Source organism: Pectinophora gossypiella, chromosome 2 (assembly GCF_024362695.1).
Source record: "Pectinophora gossypiella chromosome 2, ilPecGoss1.1, whole genome shotgun sequence".
Taxonomy (NCBI): Eukaryota; Metazoa; Arthropoda; class Insecta; order Lepidoptera; family Gelechiidae; genus Pectinophora; species Pectinophora gossypiella.
Window position 1 is genome coordinate 15,623,931 of NC_065405.1, and position 22,521 is coordinate 15,646,451.

The window sequence follows — 22,521 nt, forward strand, 5'->3', positions numbered from 1 at the left end:
TTGAATATGAATGCCTTGGTTTCCAGATACAATAATGTTTTCGCGGAGGGGCTGGGACGTTTCACTGGCGGCGCGGTGTCGTTGCGGGTAAGGCAGGAGGCGCGGCCGGTGTTCCTGCGCGCGCGGCCGCTGGCGTACGCGCTGCGTGAGCCGGTGGAGCGCGCACTGGAGCAGTTGGTGCGGGACGGGGTCATCACGCCGGTGGACGCGGCCGACTGGGCAACACCGATCGTTCCGGTCGTTAAGAAGGACGGATCTATTCGTATATGTGGTGACTATAAACTTACCTTAAATAAATATTTAGAAGTTGACCGTTTTCCACTGCCGAGGGTAGAAGATTTATTGACGAAATTGCATGGCGGGGAAAAATTTAGTAAAATAGATTTGTCACAAGCTTACGCGCAATTGGAGTTAGATGAATCATCAAAAATGTATACAGTAATAAATACGCACAAAGGTTTGTTTAAATATAATCGCTTAGTCTACGGAGTTGCGTCGAGTCCAGGTATCTTCCAGCGAAAACTGGAACAGTTATTCGCAGACATGCAGACCGTCGGAGTTTTCTTGGATGACGTCATCATCACGGGGAAAAACAGCCAAGAACATGCAGAGACTTTAAATAAAGTGCTGGAGAGACTTCAAAAGTATGGGCTGCGAGTAAAAAAAGATAAATGTACCTTTTATGCGGATTCCGTGACGTACCTAGGTTATGAGATTAATAAAGAAGGCGTACATACATGTCCGGATAAAGTGGAGGCTATTAAAAGTGTACAAGTACCCAGGAATGTGACAGAGTTACGGTCATTCATTGGCATGGTCATGTATTATGCTAAATTCATAGAGAATATTAGTTTTGTTTTAAGTCCACTTTATAATCTGTTGAGGAAAGAAAATAAATTTGTATGGACAAAGGAATGTACGGCGGCATTCAACAAGGTAAAACGACTACTGACATGTAGCCCGGTGCTGGCTCACTACGACCCGGCGCTGCCAGTGACGTTGACGACAGACGCGAGCGCGGCCGGCGTGGGCGCGGTCATCGCGCACCGCATGCCGGACGGCCGGGAGCGCCCTATCGCGTACGCCTCCAGAGTGCTCAACTTGGCAGAGTGTGCCTACTCACAGATTGAGAAAGAAGCTTTAGCAATAATCTTTGGAGTAAAAAAGTATCATCAATACTTGTATGGCCGCAGGTTTTTACTGAGGACAGACCATAAACCTCTGGTGACTATATTTGGAGAAAAAAGGGGTATCCCAACGATGGCGGCCAGCAGGTTACAACGCTGGGCAGTAATTCTGTCAGGTTACCAATACGATATTGAATACGTACCAACGGATAAAAATAGCGCTGATGCACTCTCGCGCATGCCCGTAGGGAGGCAGACGGAGGATTGTGTGGAAAAAACATATGTGAATTACGTACAAAGGTTTTTACCAATAACCAGCAAAGAAGTCAAAGAAAAAAGTATAATTGACCCACAATTGCGCCGAGTAGTCATGTATATCCAATCAGGATGGCCAAACCATAATGAAGACTCAGAATTAAAACCTTACTATACCAGGCGTAACGAACTTTATTTAGAAGCGAATTGTATCATGTGGGGGTACCGGATGGTTATACCAACAGTACTACGAGAACATATATTGAAGGAGTTACATGTCGGCCACGTAGGAATGGTGAAAATGAAATCGCTGGCCCGTAGCTATGTGTGGTGGCCAGGTATCGACGCCGATATTGAAGCAACCTGCAAGGGCTGCGACACGTGTGCGGCGGAGGCAGCCGCGCCGCCACGCGCCCCGCCACAGCCCTGGCCGTATGCGGCAGAACCGTGGAGCAGGGTTCATATAGACTTTTTAGGTCCATACCAAGGTCAAACTTTTTTTGTTTTAGTAGACGCATCAACTAAATGGATTGAAGTTTATAAAATGCAACACGGGACTACAGCTACACAAGTTATAAAAGTATTGAGAGAAATTTTCGCCCGGTTTGGAATTCCAAAACAAGTGGTTTCCGACAATGGGCCACCGTTTACTAGCGAAGAGTTATCCAACTTCATGAAAAACAATGGAATTGAACAAAAATTTACTCCAGTGTATCATCCGTCATCAAATGGTGCAGCGGAGAATGCCGTGAAATTATGCAAAAAAGCGATTAAAAAAGCATCACGAGATAAAATTGAAATAGACGTTGCACTGCAAGCCTACCTGTTAACTTATCGTAATTCGATCCATAGCACTACAGGGCAGTCCCCAGCCATGTTATTAATGAAAAAAAGATTACGCTCAAGGTTAGACCTGCTACGCGAGGTTTCGCCGTCGCTGGAGGAACAAGTACAGGAGGCTCAACGACGACAAGTTGAACTAGCGCGGGGTATACCGAGACAGTTTGAGGTAGGGGACGAAGTGTGGGCTAGAGAATTTGGTGGTGGACGGAAGTGGGTCAAGGGAAAAATAGTAAAAGTATTAGGTACGCGAAATTACATAATAGACAGGGAAAACGGTCCACTTTTAAAACGTCACATAGACCAGTTGAGGTTAAAGTCGAGGCCGGTACAATCGGTGGGACCAAGTGGCTGCGCTTGGGATCCAGAGGTTGATGAACCGGATACGGAAGTTCCTTTTTCAGTTCCTATAGCCGCCGCGCCGCCAGTGATTACGGAACAGTCACGACTACAAAGAGTCAGAAGGCCGGTTATACGCTATGGTAATCCCGTCAGCCACTAGCCGTGCCAATAATAAAAAAAAGGTTTTTTTTATATTTAAGTTAGGCTTCATTGTATTGGTTATGTTTTGGTACTTTCATATAGGCATTATTATAAGTTAATTATTTAACTAGTGTTATGTAATGAGCATTGGGAAGGGTAACGAAAGTATGTTTAAAATAAGTAGTGGGGTGTAATGTATGAGCGTAATTGCTCGATTACTTTTGCTAGGCGTTTAATATTATTTTTAGTTAAGATGAAATGTGAGTAGTTTGATATTTGTCTCTTGTAATAAATCTCGTTTTGTGAACAGACGTGTTTCCTTGTCCCGGAGGCTTTCAGCTGATTCCAGGGTGTTTAGTGCCTTATAGGGACATATACAATAGAGAGGTTATTCATAATGGTTCAAATAATGAGAGGGATGAATGGAACCCCCTCCCGCCCCCTCCGCGTCCCAAACCAGGATCAATACTGCGACCTTGGACCCGGACCTCTTCCCTCTCCACGAGAGAGGATAAATTATGAGAGGAGTTTGCTCCGAAATTGATATAAAAGTGAAAAAAAAAACTCGTTATTATCTGTAACTTTGGTATTATAGACGGCGATACGGCTCAAAGTATTACGTGTATTTAATTTAAAAAAAAAAACTCGGTGAAGCGTTTGGTACTCAGTTCATCATGCTATGGATGGTCCTGAGCTTATGCTTGCGTTATGTTATTATAAATGGAAGACAATACGCTAGTTTCCAACTAGTCAAATCAAGTAGTTACTTTTTACTATACGTCACACGAAATTACTATGGAATTTGTATGAAAAAGCAACCTTTGATGTTATGACGTCTATAGAAAAACTTACTTATTATTACATTTTCGTTATTAAAATTAATAAATAAATTAATTACTTACAAAAAAAGAAAACGTTTTTCGTCACCTTTAGATCTGTATTTATTTAGTAATCAGCATTACGTAATTTATCTTTAACCTAACATTTAGTATGTTAACAGCTTATATAAAAATAACCTTAGAAAAAGCCCCTCTGAAGCAAATCTTTAGAATCCCTTTCACGCACTCTAGAGCCTACAATGGGAATCAAACATTGTTGGCGAGGACTAGGTGTATTTCTTATATACCTTGGCCTACCCCGTAACGGATACAAGTTACTTTTCTACTTAGTTACTTTAGAGGTTAGGAACCGTAAAAAATGTCCTGATTGCCTAAGGAACTCCAGAGAGTGTTTTTAAACAACCCTAACTTAGCTTTTGTGCTTTTGTCTTTAAAATATCGTTGTTCATTAACATTCAAAGCCTTTGTTCCAAGTTTTTAACTTTAAGGCATATAATTAAGTGCTACAAAAATAAAGCAGCAATTGACTTAACTTCATAAAGAAACCTTTGTTCAAAATAAAAGGTTTTGTTTTACATAAATTCTTATCGAAAAATACGAAAACAAAGAAAATTTAAGCGCATATTTACATCGTATTTTAAAGTACGATTTAGAAAATCGCCGTAGTAAACGCTCAGAGGGGTTAAAAAGATAATTTCAAAGCAATTCATCTAAAAAGCAATATTGCTATTTGTCATTTCTTGACATGGCGCACTTACATTTATATTCGCAATGTGAAATTGCAATATTGTTTACTAGATGTACCATTCTGCTTCTATATGGACCATTTTAACCTCCCACTTTTGTTATAGGTACCTAAGTTACCCAGTACCTAGTTACCCAGAGCCCTCAGCGTTAGCCATTTGTCCGGCCAAGATTGTATACCCATTTGTAGTTAACGACTTATGCGGCAAATATATCTTCAACAATCGCTACCGTGGCGTTTTTTTTAATTTATTTATATCATTAAAGTATTACATATTTAGGTAAAACACTGATACCGTTAAACCACAATACGGTTTGTCTCGGTACCAGTCTCCTCAGTTCGTTCCTCTTACAAGTAGCAGTAAGTGTTATTATCTAAAGCAGTCAAACTAACCTCACATAAAGAATAACAAGTTGCTATGTTCATCGTAATGATCGTTCGACAAAAGAATGCTAGGATAGGTATCATTCAATGGTACGATAGTGCGCGTAATGTGTGAAACCCGTTTGGCGACTACAGGATGCTACTTTTAACTTTGAATTATTTTTATTTATTTTCTACTTTCAAGCTTACCTAGGCTGAGTGAAGTAAAATAATAATTTAAGTACTTACATTTTGTTTCATAAGCTCTAACTACAACTCACCTGTACTCGTGCAGCCTGCCAGCATTCTCTTCCATCTTATTCTCACGCGCAACTAGCCAGTGCCCTCTCTCCGAGCACGAACGAACCCGAACACTCCCGAATGCTTGTAAACACGGCCGAGCACCGACGAACGTTCGCGACAATACTCAAAGTCCGACACTTGCTTTATTTGAAATTAGAATCGTTGTTCGCTATTTTATTTCCATTTTCTTTTTAGTTTGAAATCAGAAAACACTTGCAGAAGATAGTTAATTTATTTCTGACCTGCTTAGAGAAAAAATAAAACTGAACTTTATTACGGAAAACTTCTAACTTGTAAATTTTCTAAGCGTACATCGAAATTCTTATTTAAGTAATTTCTTCTCGAAACTCTCAAGAATTTCATGCAATTGATTCGCAATTTCCATACAGACAGGGTTAGTGACATCGTAACGAATACTGAGGGGGTGGATTCAGCTTATGATTTGCAAAAGTGTAGAATTGACAATAATTTAAAAATACACAATAAAAGTCATGAATTTTGCGACGGAAAATTCTATTTGATACTCACTTAGAGTCAAGATCTGTATCATCCCTCAAAGTTTTCGTTACGATGTTTAATAACACCCTGTATATAAATCTGTTTACTGGCATAGTATAAACCCTACTAATTTAGGCCTACCTACATTATAAGGAAAATAAGCGTGAAGGCAACTTACTTTCGATCAATACCTACTGAATACTTAATTTGTATACCCATGAAAAAGTAAATTGTTTCATGCCCTTAATTTACAAAATTCCTAAGAAGTTCCAGACAATTTTGCTGCTGTGAAAGCAGTTAGGGACTGAAAGTTGAGCTAACAAACTTGAAGTTAATTACCAATACCTAATTAATAATAAGTACCTTTATAAGTATATTATAGAAGTTTGATGAAAAACATAACATTGATTAAAAACTAAGAACTACCGAAATAATAAATGAGTTAAAATGTTGTCAATTATGCTCAACAACGTTCCGAGTACGACTCATAATTTATTAAACGTACTTATGTTTTGTCAATTAGTCCCATTAAAATGGTAGACGTCTTTCGTGGCGCGAATTGTATTTTAAACCCAGCAAAATACAAAAGTTTTCGATTTATATACGTAAGGCGGGTAAAGGTATACCCGGTCTCAGACAGGATAGAGTCATCTTATCTGCCCTCCACTGGGCTATTCCTGTCCGGCGCATCCTTGCCGCGGAGGTGGACGCCTCATACTTCAGTAGGCCGGAGTGAGATGGTGGCTGTGTTCGGATAGGGACCCAGGCGGGGTATATACGGGGTATAACGTAGAACGCTTGCCCAGGGGTACAGTCATGAGCAATATAATGTACCCACTTTAGGACTCTGTCGCACTAACATATTTGACATTTAGTGAGACTTACAGTTCAATTTGTCAAAAAGTTTAATGTGACATAGTACCAAAGTGTATACATATTAATGTTCGTGACCGTACAGGTGAAGACCTCAACAGCTGCACAGGCAGAGATGGGAGCCACCGTTACGGCAATGCAGGACGGAAGGAGCAAGTCACGGACTGTAACCTGGAACCTGACAGAGGGCAGCAATAACTGTGTCAGTACTATTCAGAGGCGGAGGATACGAGTCATAGTACGGCTCTGAAATAGACTACTCTGGGCGCCATCCCACTCGCGTCAGAGTACTGCGAGGCGGAAGACAAGAGGGAAACCACTGCCCTATTTTTCCCGAAAAAAGTATCATGGAGAATGCTACACTGAGAACGTGATGAAAGTTGTTCTACCAACCCGCAGTGGCGCGTCGTAGTGGAGTAGGTATGTTTCGTATGTTTCTGATCTCCACCTACTGCTTAATCAAATACAATGTCGATTTGAAACAAACTTCACACTCGTCACTCTAAGAAAACAGTTTCGTCAATATTCCAAATTACTTTATAATTATCGACAAACTAGATATATAAAGTTTCTAAGTGCCATTTCAGATGCTTTGAGACATTCCATTCAGTAACTTTTATGTATCTACATGAATGAAATTACTTACCTACGTAATTAAATTAATGGTATTCATCCTTGAATTTCAAAGAGCTAAAGTAGTCGACAATGACTAGTCAAATCAGTTACTTTTTACTAAACGTCAAAACACGAAATTACTATGGAATTTGTATGAAAAAGCACACTGTGACGTCATAGAAAAACGTGACAAAAATGTCGGATTTATTATTACATGTTTCTTGATTAAAATTCATAAATAAAATAAATAAAAAAAAGAAGAAAATGTTTTCGATGGTTTTAGATGTGTCTTTATTTAGTACTTAATCAGAATTTCATAATTTATCTTGACCAATTATGTTCAGAGGCATTAAAAAGGCCAAATCAAAGTAATTCATCTAAAAAAGCAATATTACGCAATTTGACATTTGCGCATATAAAAGTAAATGCGCAATGCAAACAAATGTCAAATAGCAATATTGCTTTTTAGGTGAGTTGCTTTGATGTGGCCTTTTTACCCCCAGTTTATTCATAGTCTCATCAACAGAAGAATTATAGAGGAAATAATTTAAATTTTGGTATGTCCATTTCGTCTAAAAACATTGTTACCAAGCCATTGTGAACGACAATAGACGCGGGTCTAATTTCCACGATACTGCTATACCCAAAGCTCAGAGGTATAAGGGTCCCGTATATTTTATAATCCCGTCCCTTAATTTATCAAAGGTAACTGTACCTAAAAGTAAGTCGGTTGATATTTAGGCTGCGTTTCCATTGACGCGGAGCTGCGCGGAGATGTGCAGAAATCGACCAATCATCGTGAGAAAGAGAGTGACAGAGCGTCTTTGTTTTTCGCTCTCGAACGCTGTGATTGGTCAAATCCGCACATCTCCGCTCTTCTCCGCCCATCTCCGCGTCAGTGGAAACCCGGCCTTAGACTTTACATAACTCAGCACACGACATTATCCCCATGAGGGACTTTTCTGATTTGAGAGACGTTTCCTCAAAATAAATATATACATGGCGGTGTTCGAATTTTTCCGTATTTAACCTTCTAATTTCATGGATAACAGCCATATGCATATTTTATCTTTGTTTTTGGGAATAAATGATGACCCTTATATTATACCCAGGGACAACACGTGTTCCACGCAACGAGAAGCAATATAGGTAGCAACATAATTATTTACGTATTCAAAATTCAATTCAAAATTCAAAAATAAGTATCTTTACTTAATAGGTAACATAGTTACACTTTGAATCGTCAATTTTTACATAACGAACGTCTCATCCGCCTAAAACTACTGCAGCTTCTCACAACCTGTATAGCCGGGGAAAAGAAGCTGCAAGAAAACATCGGCACAGGGCCCTAGACGTTCTTTAAAAAAAAAACATGAAATGTTGTTATACAATTGAGTAATTTAGCTGCCTAATATCAGTTCTCAAACAGTTAATCCCATGCATTCATATTATCTTCTAAATAATCACTAACCTAATCTGATCCAAACCTTTTTGTATCTGATCCAAATATCAAGTTACTTACAAAATTATTTTTATATATGCCTCTGCCATTACATTATATTTTTGAATAATGAGAAAATATGTGTTTATCACGTACTACGGGAACGTAGCCTGGATCCCACTTGCGTCAGTGTACTGCGGGGCGGAAGCCAAGTGGGAAACCACTGCCCTATTTTACCCTAAAAAGTAGCATGGAGAAAGTTACACTGACAAGAGTGTGGCTCTTAAATTAGTGATGATGAGCCTGGAATTTCCCTCACTGGAGTAGTCAGACGTACATCCATCACAAGATGAATTAAGTACCCACGCCTCACCAAGATTTCTAGACGAGATGTATAAAATTATAACAAATCCACTCGATTTAATTTTATCGGCCTTACAAATAAACCTGGTTTAGATTTTTATAAGTACCTTTTTTTTGACGTGACTTATTGCAGATTTGCTTAACCGGTCATTTACTTATTAAGAAAATGACCGGTATAACTAAAAAATTTTGACAACTTAATCAAATGAAATAATTTTTACGAAACGTCAAAACGAACATTTTCTTTGGAATTTGTATGGAAATACTGGCCTGTCCAATTAATAATTTAGTTTAAAAAATGAGTCAAATCGTAAAATGTCATTTTTGCCCATGTTAGAGTGTTTCTAGATTCCTATTTTATAATGTATGTTTTACCCAATCAAATGCCCTATTACATGGTGTCTACAGGAACCGGCAGCACCGGAGAACTGTCAAAATTTAGTAAACTCTCAACATTGCTGCCGCCTACATTTGAGCTTCTAGTTTTTATCCTCATTCCTACATCCACTGAAATCCTATAAAAAATAGACTCACATTCACTATGGAGTTTTTATACAAAACCCCCGAACGCTTATACGGCCGAAATTTATACGCTCGAACCTTGTTATAAATACATATACATTAAACGATTACATTATTGATTACTTACTGGTTTGATTACCGATTTATTCATTATGAATTACCCACCACCGGGCTAGACGCAACCGCGACATATACAAATAAACAGTTTTGTATATTGTATAAGTTATTTTCCTCAAATTAAGATGTTATGGCTATTCGAATAAAGTGCAATATCATTTGTGTGGCAAGATGCGCCACACTTTTTTACAGAGATTAACAGTGTTACTACAAAACAAAGACTAAAAGATAAACTATGTTTAAAATATAATCCGTATACGAAAGAAGTCCCGAAGGCCGCGGCGCTACTGTCGCAGATTCTGCATAGAATTATTTACTTGTCAAGTTAGTTTCATTAAAATCCGCAGACTTCTTTCGTGGCGCGAAATACTATTTCAAACGTAGTTTATTTTCAGTTTGTGTTTTGTAGTAACACTGTAGTTATCTACTTGTTACACGAGGTTTATGCCTATATCATGAAAGTAAAATATCATAAGAACAAACCTAGTTTTTAAACATCAGCTTGATGTAAAATATCCGCCCTCAACTAACGAGAATACCCCAACTACAAAACAACATGAAATGTCATAACTTGTCGCGTCACCCCTATATCGACCGGTCTGCCTGGCGGTCTGCCAGATACCTCTACAGCTGGACTCAATTTACTGCCTAGATTAGATGCTACTGAAAGCTATTTTTGGAAAGCTGCAATATAAGATCGAAAGTGATATATTTGGAAACATCATAACCTCAGGGTTCGCTTACTTAACCTGAAGATCAAATCAAATCAAATATACTTTATTGCACAGAACTACATTTAAACAATCAGACATAACACATGAATACAGTACAATTTGGGCGGCCTTATTGCTCTAGAGCAAATTTCAAAATTCGATGAAGATTTGACAGGTAAAGTTTTTTTTACAGAAGCGGCTGCCTATCTGGCCTTCCAACCCGCGAAGGAAAAGCCCAAAACCGGTGGGTGGTCAGCAGCATTTCGTTGACACTGGGGCAGTGCAACGTACACAGCTCTTGCTTGGTAGCGGCACGGGGAGGGAACTGGCGGCATCGTTCCATCAAGCCCAGTTCCTTACATCTGGAAGTTTATACTATACGATATATATCTCCCTAGCGTTATCCCGTTTTTTCCACAGGGTCCGCTTACCTAAACTGAAGATTTGACAGGTCCGGTTTATTACAGAAGCGACTGCCTGTCTGGGGGGTTAAAATGGCCACATCGAAGCAATTCATCTAAGAGAGCAATTTGACATTTGCGCATATAAAAGTAAGTGCGCAATGCCAACAAATGTCAAATAGCAATATTGCTTCGATGTGGCCATTTTAACCCCCCTGACCTTCCAACCCGCGAAGGGAAAACCAGCACAATACAGGTTAGGTCACATACCTCCGAAACGCATTTCTAGGGAATGTGATTTTTCTCACGATGTTTTCCTTTTCCGCTTCACAATGTAATATCATCATCTCCGTAGCTTTATCCCGTTTTTCACAGGGTCCGCTTACCTAACCTGAAGATTTGACAGGTCCGGTTTTTTACAGAAGCGCCTGCCTGTCTGACCACAGTGTAATACCTATGTAGGTACATAATTGAAATGAAGATGACAGGTTCTCTACTAGGGAGAAAAGGAAAAGGTTTGACAGACCACAGCTCTATCACAATGCTCAGAAAAATACCAAATCCCTAGTATAAAGTTTTGTTAGCTTAGGACGAGCAGGGGAAAGAGGGTGATAATAGTATTTTCTAGAAACGAATTCGCTGGATTCTTATTGATCGAAATTGGGGATAATACCTACCGCCTACACGGACTGTCTATATTGATTAGAAAAATATTCGACTTGGTAGGTATAGAGCCGTGATAACCCGGTTGGAAGGGCGCTGTGAGGTCGCAGGTTCAAATCCATCCATCATTGGATCATAAATGATTATCATATGCTCAGCGGTGCAGGAATACATCGTGAGGAAAGCCACATTCCCGAGAAATGTGTTTTAGGTATTTGACTTCAAAATGTTCCTAAACTGTTTTTACGTTTAAAAATTAAACATTTTGTGATGTTATTAGTTCAGTCCTTATCAACTAAAAATTTATGTAAAACATCGCGCATAAATTATTCACGTAAAAACCTCATTATACGACATTTACATTAACTTTCCTGCTACATTAATAATATTATTACAGGCCTCTGTGGCCCAGTGGTTGAGCGTTGGGCCTCACGACCCGGAAGTTCCGGGTTTGAATCCCGATAGGGACATATCACAAAAATCGCTTTGTCATCCTAGTTTGGTTAGAACATTACAGGCTGATCACCTGGATCCGAAAGTAATGATCCGTGTTTCGGAAGGCACGTTAAGCCGTTCCCTGTTACTATTTACTCATGTCAACCTAGTCGTTATATGAGGGGGCCTTTATCGGCTCAATAACAACCCTGACACCAGGGTTGATGAGGTTGGTAATCCACCTCACAACCCACACAGAAGGAGAAGAGTAATATTATTTACATAAACATGAATTACGTAGTAGACTGAATCGTCGGAAAAATTATCAATTTAAATGTTTATTATCGTTTGGGGAAATTTATGTGAGAGATTTTGTGAAGACTTATTACGTCATAATCCCCTAGAGGGCGAGTCCTTTCCTCTTCAAACCAGAGGCAAAATGTCATGAGAGTAAACAATTCAAAATATGTAATTTTGATGTCTAGAGTAGATACCTACCAACCTTTCTGTAGATCCCTATTCAATTTGATAACTCCAAAATGAAGGAAACCGGAGAGTATTGTTGATAGAGTTGCCAGAGAAAGACACAGAATGACATAGGTACATAGACCAAATTGAAGATGTACTCAAAAATCTTTTAGTTGGAATGGTTTACTCTTGCATGTGAAGGAAGCAACTAACTAGGTACTTACATACATTATTTCTCATCGTACCTTCTTACCTATACACTATTCTTGACAAAGAATGTACCTAGTTAGAAATGTCGCCAAAAGATAAAAAATTAAGGAACTAAACTTTTGATATCAACTCAACTGAAGATAAAAGAGACTTATTTTATCCACAGAACCCTCCTCATAAAGGCCCAACAAACAACAACTTTCTAAGAGCCAGTGACTCGTATTAAAAAAACTCTAACAACACAAAATAACAGGTACACAATGAAAGAAAAAAGAAACATAACAAAAGAAAGAAAAAGGCGATGTGAGTCCAAAGTTGCTGTCTAACACGAATCTAATTTGAAAAAAGAAACGAACACAGTCGGCTGTCATTTTATTCCACTAACTGGCCTGAAGAATATACATAATTGACCTTTACCAGTGACAAAAAAGACAAATGGTCGGAAAACTAGAATAGAATGCTCTCTATAATAGATAGCAATGGTTCCCATTTGGATCAGGGACGGACTCAGACGTATCATAGGGGCATACAGAATGTTAGTGACATCGTAACGAAGACTTTGAGAGATGATTCACACCATCTTCTTCTTCTTCTATCGTGTGGGGTGTGAGGTGAATTACCAACCTCAACAACCCTGGTGTGAGGGTTATTATTGAGCCGCCAAAAGCCCCTAACATGGTTCATGTAACGACTACTTATTTACATCAGTAAGTAGTGTGTTCAGACCACTAAAAAATTTATGAATTTTCCGCTTGAATATTTTTCGCTTGAAATTTCACATGATATCAACACAGAACCGACCCCGCCGGCGTGGTCGACGATTTCCCTCATTCAGCAGTTATCGCTATAGACCCACTAGGCACTAGGCTAATTAATCGACATTAATTCTTTTATGTTATGGGCGATAGGCTGATCCCTTATCACCATAAGGTTCATCATATCCATCTTAGGACTTCGTATCAACAGTGGCTGCAAGTTATCTTTGATTACTTGTGGCTCTGCCCACCCCATTAGGGATTACGGGCGTGAGTTTATGTATGTATGTATGTATGTAATTCTTTTAAATATTCTTCCTCTCAGACGACGCCCTGAGCTCAGGTTCGCGCCCAAATGGGCACCCTCAGGCCTGTTGTCTTAAATTTTGTACCGGGTGAGAGAACTCAGCTCCCCATTTGTCCGGCCAAGTAGTTAATGCTATCTGCGGCAAATCTACAATAAGTCAGGTCAAAAAAAAAATGAAAGACAATCCGCTCGGTCTTTCCGACATGCCCGGTAAGATAACCAGTTGAACTTGTGCTGTTTTCTACTCATTGCCGTGCAGTATAGAGAGAAACAGAAAATGTAGCTAGGTAATTATAGATACATCCCAACATTCCCAGCCTGCAAGTAGTTACCAACTCGTTTGCTAGAGATTTCTCGGAGCGGAAATGTGGTGTAGATTAGCAATTAGTTTACCTATGCCACCCTGCGCTGGCAAGCATCAAAATTGTCGATCCATATCTAATATGGGACTACCTAAAACTTAGAGGTATAATTGTCCAGTATACTTTATAAAGGGCAATCCACTCTGTATTTTGGGAATATGCCCAAAGAAACTCTATTCGATAGGTTTTTTTGAACACTGACTGACTTTACTAGGGCAATCTACACGATATTTTGGATAGATTTCCAAAAACATGTATCGGGTAGATTGATCATCTATATCTAGATGGACGGGAAGAAAAGCCAAAATCAACCAAGATGGAACCACTCTGGTTGGCAGCCCCGAATCTACAGGGGAGTAACTGGATTAGGCACACCTGCCCTATGAATTAGATCTCATACCTAAATCTTCCTCTTATCATGTGGGCTGTGAGGTGAAATACCAGCCTCATCAACCCTGGTGTCAGGGTTATGTTTGAGCCGCCAAATTTATTTTATTTATTTAATCGTTTATTGCAAACTTTACAGCTAAATGAAAAAAAATGTTAAATGTCCCTGACATGGCTCATGTAACGACTACTTGCTTACATCAGTAAATGGTAACCCGGACCAATGGCTTAACGTACTTTCGGACAATCAGGTGATCAGCCTGTAATGTCTTAACCAAACTAGGGATCACAAAGTGGTTTTTGTGATATATCCCCACCGGGATACGAGCCAGGGGCCTCCTGATCGTGAGTCCAACGCTCAATCACTGGACCATAAAAGCCGTCATACTTAATTAAAACTCACATTAAATGGGTGTAAAAAAACTAAAAACAATGCTAATTCTAAACAGCCATCACACTGTAGACACGAATTTTTAAATGATACGTTTTAATTTTAATACACACTTCCTCTCTTCCTTTCTACGTTGCTATGCCCACCAGGGTCCATGTCTTAAGTTCCTATGCCTATGTTACACCCAATTGTACTACATGGAATGCAATAAATAATTGAGTACTAAGTTTGGAATTTTCTATTTGATAAAAGGTACCTAAATTAAAATCAAATTTAGGAGGTCCCCAGTGTTGTTTGAGTACCTATAAAATAAAAATAAATAAAAAAGTGTTTATTTCTTGTTTTAAGCAACATAAAGTTATGAGGCAACCCCAGGAAGCAAGGTTAATGCTTTGGTTGGGGAACCTATAGCACGCTCTAAAATCCATCTTTCAAGATTTACATAACATAACATAACAAATACTTTATTGCACAAACAGGAAAAAACAAAAGAGAGAGATTATAATATTTTCCTAAGAATTTGTTATCGTCGCTTTGTTAATGCCCAAGAGAACAACACGAGGAAGAATTATTTTCCTTCTTCAATAAGTAGGTAGGTAATATGATAATACTTATTACCTGAATACCTAACTAAAAAGTACATGTTAGATGGAAATAGATCGACTAAGGAACATCACTCATTTTACTCAATCCAATGTCACATAACTACTTTTATGTTTGACCCATCCAAAATATTTAATCATCATCATCAATTTAATAGCCATGCTCTTGTCGGTGCAGCAATTTCCATGCTACTTTTTAGGGATAAATATGGCAGATAAATATGGATTTCCCTCTTTCCTTCCGCCCCGCAGTACTCTGTCTGACGCGAGTAGGATGGCGCCCAGAGTAGTCTATTACAAAGCCATACTAGGACTCCTGTTCTCCGCCTCTGAATAGTGCTGACGTTACTGCTGCCCTCTGTCATGTTCCAGGTTAGTCCCTGTGACTTGCCCCTTCCGTCTCCCATCTTTGCCTCTGCAACCGTTGAGGTCTTCCCTCATATCCTCGTATCCCTGGGCAAGGGTTCTGACGTTATACCCCGTAGGTCTGGGTCCCTATTCGAACTCAGCCATCATCTCACGTCGGCCTACTAAAGTAAGAGGCGCCCACCCCCGCGGCAAGGACGCGTCGAACAGGAATTAAAAAAATGATCAAAAATATTTAAAACGTGATTTATATTCTCTTTGGTCATGTCATATTTTTACCTGTACCTAAGTATAATAACATAATCATGAGTATAATAGTCAGAGGTACAGTCATGAGCAATATAATGTACCCACATTAGGACTCTGTCGCACTAACATATTTGACATTTAGTGAGGCTTACAGTTCAATTTGTCAAAAAAGTTAATGGGACATGGTACCAAAGTGTATACATATTAATGCTCGTGACCGTACATCCATCCTAAGATGTTAGAAGTACCCACGCTTTTGCCGAGCTTTCTGTTAGACCAAAGTGATAGGCGGTGACCGTATCGCCGTCTATAATGGTCGAGCCAACAGAATATTCCTCCATTCTACTTCTCCAGATCATTATTCACAAAACAGCACGAGGAAAATCGAATAAAAAGGCGGTCCTTTCGAGAGATCCTTTCAGAAGTGCTGTAGGTAACAAGGACAATCGTATTAGGTCCCCATTCAGTGCTAAACACCACTTTTGGTTAATCTCCCATGTGAACAGCCTTAGTAGACGATTTGCGTCCCACAAGGCCGCCTCTTAAGAAAAGATTAGTGAGATTATGGTAAAACATTCTCATCCCCTTAGCATTATCTCGTTTTCACAGGGTCCGCTTACCTAACTTGAAGATTTGACAGGTCCGGTTTTTTACACAAGCATGACCTTCCAACGCGCGAAGGGAAAACCAGCCCAATACAGGTTAGGTTACACACCTACGAAAATGCATTTCCCGGGAATGTGGGTTTCTTCACGATGTTTTTTTTCACCGCTGAGAACGTGGTAATCATTTATGATCCAAATCATTAAATTCTAAAACAAATTCGACAATCATTGGTTTACTGTGCTGAATTCGAACCTTCTACCAACTGGACTTCCACGGCTTACGGTAAAACATTCTAAGATAGGTAACATAACATAAACGGCCTATATACGTCCCACTGCTGGGCACAGGCCTCCCCTCAATCAACCGGAGGGGGTATGGAGCATACTCCACCACGCTGCTCCAATGCGGGTTGGTGGAGGTGTTTTTACGGCTAATAGCCGGGACCAACGGCTTAACGTGCCCTCCGAAGCACGGAATCATCTTACTTTTTCGGACAATCAGGTGATTCAAGCCTGAAAAGTCCTTACCAAACAAAGGACAGTCTCACAAAGTGATTTCGACAATGTCCCCATCGGGAATCGAACCCGGACCTCCAGATCGTGAGCCTAACGCTCTAACCACTAGACCACGGAGGCTGGTAGAGATAGGTAAGTAATAGGTATAATACAATTGGGTAGTTTCCTAGGTCAAAGATAAATTATGAAATTCTGATTACGAAATAAAGACAGACCTTAAAGGTGACAAAAAACGTTTTCTTTTTTCTATTTAACTTATTTATGAAATTTCATAAAGAAAAATGTAATAAAAGTACAACATTTTGTCACGTTTTTCTATGACGTCACAGGTTGCGATTTCATACAAATTCCATGGTAATTTCGGGTTTTGATGTTTAGTAAAAAGTAACTGATTTGTCTAGTTGAAAACTACCCTATTCCAGAATACAAATCGAATACTTACTTGCGAACTTGCAAATAAAGTGCCAATAAAGTAGATTTGCCTGAACGTGTAGATATAAGCGACACGTGTTAGCGATATTACGTAAGAAAAAGTTATTCGAGTCGCCAAACCCTGCCTATATAAAGACCGGGAGTGCCACCGCACTTCGCATTATCTCGCTCTAGCTAATGACGATTCTGAGTGATAGAAAAGGATAAGAAGCATAGGAAAGTGCGATTCAGTGCGGCCAGATGTTCCCTAGTTTAAGCCTTAAATATATGGACCAGCATTTATTTCTCTGCAGGTCTTTTGCTCTCTCTCTTTATTTAAGAGCTACGCGCTTGTCGGTGGAGTAATCGCCTTCCGTTCCGCAGTACACCGACCAATTTCTCAATTTGTGATGTTCTAGCTAGAGCCCTACCAGAATCCATTTCCTCGGCCTCCAACCAGTACTGATACCGCTACTGCCTAGCATCAGGGGTGCGCTATTGAAGTAGCGGCGCCTACTCGCTACGTCACAAGATCGTCATAGAACCTAAGTAGCATTTTATAGGTTAGCCCGTCCCAGTGAGCTACCCACTACAGGTCTAGGGCTAGGTCTTTTGCTTACATTTTAAAATATACCAGCGTCGTGGTTCACGCCGCGACTTGTGCTGAGTGAGGCCCTCTTAATCCGAGAACGTCCACCACCACCTTATGGTCATTCCGCGGAACATTATTTTTACTTTTTGTAAATGTTTTATTAAAAAATTTAAATGATGTTATTGTCTTGTTTTTGTGTGTGGCGTCCTTTTATAATAAAATATTTCTGAATTGTAAAAACCAAAAGCGAAAAAATATTTTCCATACATTGCATATAACGTCTATCCAGTTTAGGAAACCAAGTTAGTATTCAGAATAGATATTGCGTACCAAGACCTTCCTGACTAAATCTCAGATCGTAAACTTTTATGCCTTCTTTATACCTACTCGAGCCCTGAGGTTTACATGACGTGTTTCAGACGGATATTTCGATTTATACTATCTACTTAAGATCACAATAACAATTTTGATGAATATGGCACTTAGTCGTTTATAATAAGTTGCAACCAAAGAACTACGTATAGAACGGAGACTCTCTGCCCCGCACCAATTCGTATCGGGCGCTACCTCACCCCCTCTGGGTCTTACTATACAAAGACACAGTCCGCGCTTTTCCCTCTTACTTCTTAGCGGCTTACGGCTATTCTTCTTTTTCTATCGTGTGGGTTGTGAGATGGATTACCAACCCCATCAACCCTGGTGTCAGGGTTATTATTGAGCCGCCAAGCTCCCCCTGACATGGCTCATGTAACGACTACTTACATCGGTAAATATTATAGTAGCCGGGACCAACGGCTTAACGTGGCCTTCCGAAGCATCATCTTACTTTCGGACAATCAGGTGATCAGCCTGTAATGTCCTGTGATTTTTGTGACATGTCCCCTTCCGGGATTTGAAACCGGGACCTCCAGATCGTGAGACCAACGTTCAAACCACTGGACCACGGAGGCCGTTTACGGCTATTCTAAAAACAGTATGCAAGTAATTATTATTTATTTTATGAAAAGAAAGACGATGCTGTGCTTCGGAATTAAGGCACGTTATGCTGTTAGTACCAAGATACTGGCCTAAACACCTTGACCAACCCGCAAAGCAGCGTGATGGGATTATGCTCCATACCCCCTCCCGGTTGATAGAGGGGAGGCTTGTGCCCAGTAGTGGGACGTATACAGGCTGTTTATGTATGTTATGTATTATATGTGTAGCAGAGTACAAACTTTGCACATACTGGCCTTTCGTTCTGCCCGTCATCATTTTAAATTACGAAATTCTCATTCCATTCCGCATTTCCTTTCATTTTACACTTTTTTTGACTCACTGCATCCCCGACCTTCATAAAAACAACAAGTATATTATGCTGTGAAGTGTGTATATTGTGAACTATGTATATTCCTATCCTGTTTGTGAAGTGTTTTTAATAAACTGTATACATTCCTGCTTGCTTCTAATTTATCATCGTTATCACCAATCATTCCCCTTCTCTGCCGGCACGTCGGGATACCATATCCTCACCACCCAGCGTGCCACATGTGTTTGATTTCCGTGTATTTTCTGTCCTGTGTTGAATGTAATGTACCTGTCTGTCTGTGTCCAGGAGTAATAAATGTTTCTTTCTTTCTTTATATTATTCTATGACTAATGTAGCCCCCCAACTTCGTCCTGAGTCCATATCTGACGTCATGCCTGTTGCTACCAATCAAAAAACCCATTCAATCGGAATGCTCGCTGAAATGGAGCTTCATTTATATGTTTCAGAACTTGTGCTCTCACTCCTAAACTCGTAATGGGAAACAGTTTTGATTACGAACATAAAATAACGCTCACGAGAAATACATTTAGGAAATGGCGGCAGCGGCTCTATATTGAATATCGGGCTTGAAAAGGTTAAGGTACTTTATACAGAAAAAGTTACGCTACCGTTATCATACCGGTATGTAACCGGTACCGATTTCCAATCATTCTTTCTGTTAATTTCTAAAATCACACCTGGCGGTACATTTTTTTTGACGTGACTTATTGTAGATTTGCTGCAGATGGCATTAACTACTTGACGGCCCTCACCCGGTACAACGTTTAAGACGACAGGCCTGAGGGTGCCCAGTAGGGCGCGAACCTCGGCTCAGGGCGTCGTCTGAGAGGAAAAATATTTGAAAGAATTAATCGACCCCAGCGGGTCGATAGCGATAAGCGCTGATTGAGGGAAATCGTCGACCACGCCGGCGGGGTCGGTATCGGAGCTGGCGGCACAGCAACCGCGCGAATTATATCGAGGACTTCGACCAATAGTCGTACGATGTTTATCTACGTAGACAGCAGTCGCTGCGTCTATTGGTTGAAGTCCTCGATAAATTTGGCGCCGTGACGCGGTTGCTATTGAGGTAAAACACGCTCGTATCGGTGTGGGGTGGAGTGTTACATAGTGTTATTCTATAGAGAAATTATAGCCATTTTTTCTGACTCACAAATTGGGTACGCTTGGTTGATTGGAAAATTGCTTTATTACGCTTCTAACTTCATTTGAGGGTGAGCGAGTGACAGACATAAATTGTACCCGGAGACAGAGTCGCAAATTGTCAGAAGACAAGCGACCACTTGCAGACGAAACGCGAACTTTTGCAGACTGTCAAAAAGAGACAGTTAAGTTGCATATTTAGGGCATGTGCTAAGACATGAAAGGTACAAGCTGCTGCTCATAATGATGGGCAAAGTCGCAGGAAAAAGAAAAATGGGTCGGAGGAGGAAGTCCTGGTTGCGTAACATCAGGGAGTGGACCGGGATCACGAGTGCGGTCGAACTGTTTCGCCTCGCGGGAGAAAAAAAGATAAATTTTTGTAGCTGATGGCCAACCTCCACTAGTTGGAGAGGCACCTGAAGAAGAAGCGACCTTAAACGTACCTACTACCCCAGATACTCTAAAAATCTAATTCTTATTGTGTGCAGTTACTAACACACTTACCTCGACCACTATAGACGGCGATACGGCTTAACACGTTGATCTAACAGAAAGCTTGGTTCGGTGGGTAGGGTACTTAGTTCATCTTGCGATGGATGTACCTCTGACTGCCCCAATTGGGATATAGTCGTGATTTTTTTTATCAAATTCCTACAAAGAGAAAGAACCGAGCAACTCGTTATAAGTCTTCCCTACACCTACATAATTTAGAGAGAATGGATCTTTTCCTATCTTTTCTCTTATCCTAATTACAACCCCGAACTTCGTGCCGAAACTAAATTAAGCTTTCAGATTGTACATAGCATAGCATTTGTATGTTCCTTGTGTCTGTTTTATTGTGTAAAAATAAATAAATAGCTAACATACACTTCCCGTAGAATAAACAGGAAAAATGGGCAGGGACCTGGAATTTAGTTTGCGCTTTTGTAGTTGGTGCTGCTTTTTCTTTCATAATGTGGTCAAGCCCTAGAGAGGTTTTAGGAATTTCAACCCTAGGGTGTTATGTCTAGGGCAACAACTGCTAGCAGAGAAAGTTATTATACGTGTATTATTTCTAAGCATATTGGACCGATTACAAAAACATATGTCGTTGTTACAAAGCCTGATAGCTGTATGAAACATTCCCAATACCATTGGAGAAGGATGGAAAGAATAAGTTGAACTAGAAAGAGTAAGGGAAAGAGACAAAAATATTGAAAGATATGAGGACAAAAAAGGCAAGATGAGGATACTTAATAAGACGCGACGTATTTATTAAAACGTCATAGAAGGACAGAGGTCAGGCAGTCGCTTCTGTAAAAACCGGACCTGTCAAATCTTCAGGTTAGGTAAGCGGACCCTGTGAGAAACGGGATAATGCTGGGGATGAAGGATGAGAAGGAAAGAGAGGAAGGGAAAGACCAAGAAGAGCCTACATGAAACAAATTAAAGAGAAGTCGTTAAAGAATTGGCCTTGGATAGACAAGATTGGAGAATGCTACTCCGACAAGAGTGTAGCTCCAAACCACCAAAGTACTTAGGTACCTAAGTAATAAATAATAGGGTACGGAAAATATCCTGAAGTACCTAACCTGAGTGAAGAGGGGTCAGGGTTAGGGTTGCCAGGTGTCCGGGTTTAGCCGGACATGTTTGGCTTTTTACGGTTGTGTCCGGGCAAATATTTGCGTGCTAGCTTGTCCTGCTTTGCTTAGGTTTTTGTTATAGTGGTTAAACCTATGAAGACGGGCTGGGCGAGGGCCCGGGCGGCCACAAGCGAGCGGGGACCGAACTTCGTGTGACTACACATACTTTTTTATGAGACCAGCTGTAAAAACAGTATGTTCGGCTATTAAACAAAAATGTCCGGCCTTTAGGGCAAAATGTCCGGCCTTATATATACGTAGTGCAGAGTCCGGCGCTTTATTTTAGGGCCTGGCAACCCTAGCAGGGTTCGGTATCTGCGTTTAACTTAATTATGTCCCGAAGACCTCTCGTACCTAACTAATAGAATATAGAATTAATTAGGTACTTATGAACAGCCTAAAAACTCCCAAAGAGTGAAATGTCGTGTTTAGAAAACTTAGTAAACGCCTTTTTTAAAATAACATTCGAATGTGATCTTTGCAAACAAAACCTCACAATAGACAAGTAAGTTTCCATCCAGGCAAAGCAGTCTATGTTTTTTACCTGGAATAAAACTAATTTAACAGAAATGAGGTGTCAAATAGACGCTTACGCGGTTTCCCACCACGCCGATATACGAAATTGATAGC

The 22,521-nt window shown here is 40.1% G+C and overlaps 1 protein-coding gene across 1 annotated transcript in view; it reads right to left on the bottom strand.

Annotated features, from left to right (window-relative positions):
• Positions 1-5,175, bottom strand: part of LOC126378475 (oxysterol-binding protein-related protein 1) — a 28,227-nt gene extending 23,052 nt beyond the window's left edge. The window contains exon 1 of the mRNA XM_050026868.1: positions 4,934-5,175. Coding sequence (XP_049882825.1) covers positions 4,934-4,968 — 35 coding nt within the window. The 5' untranslated portion in view covers positions 4,969-5,175. The remainder of the gene's footprint in view (positions 1-4,933) is intronic.
• Positions 5,176-22,521: the final 17,346 nt, after the last annotated feature.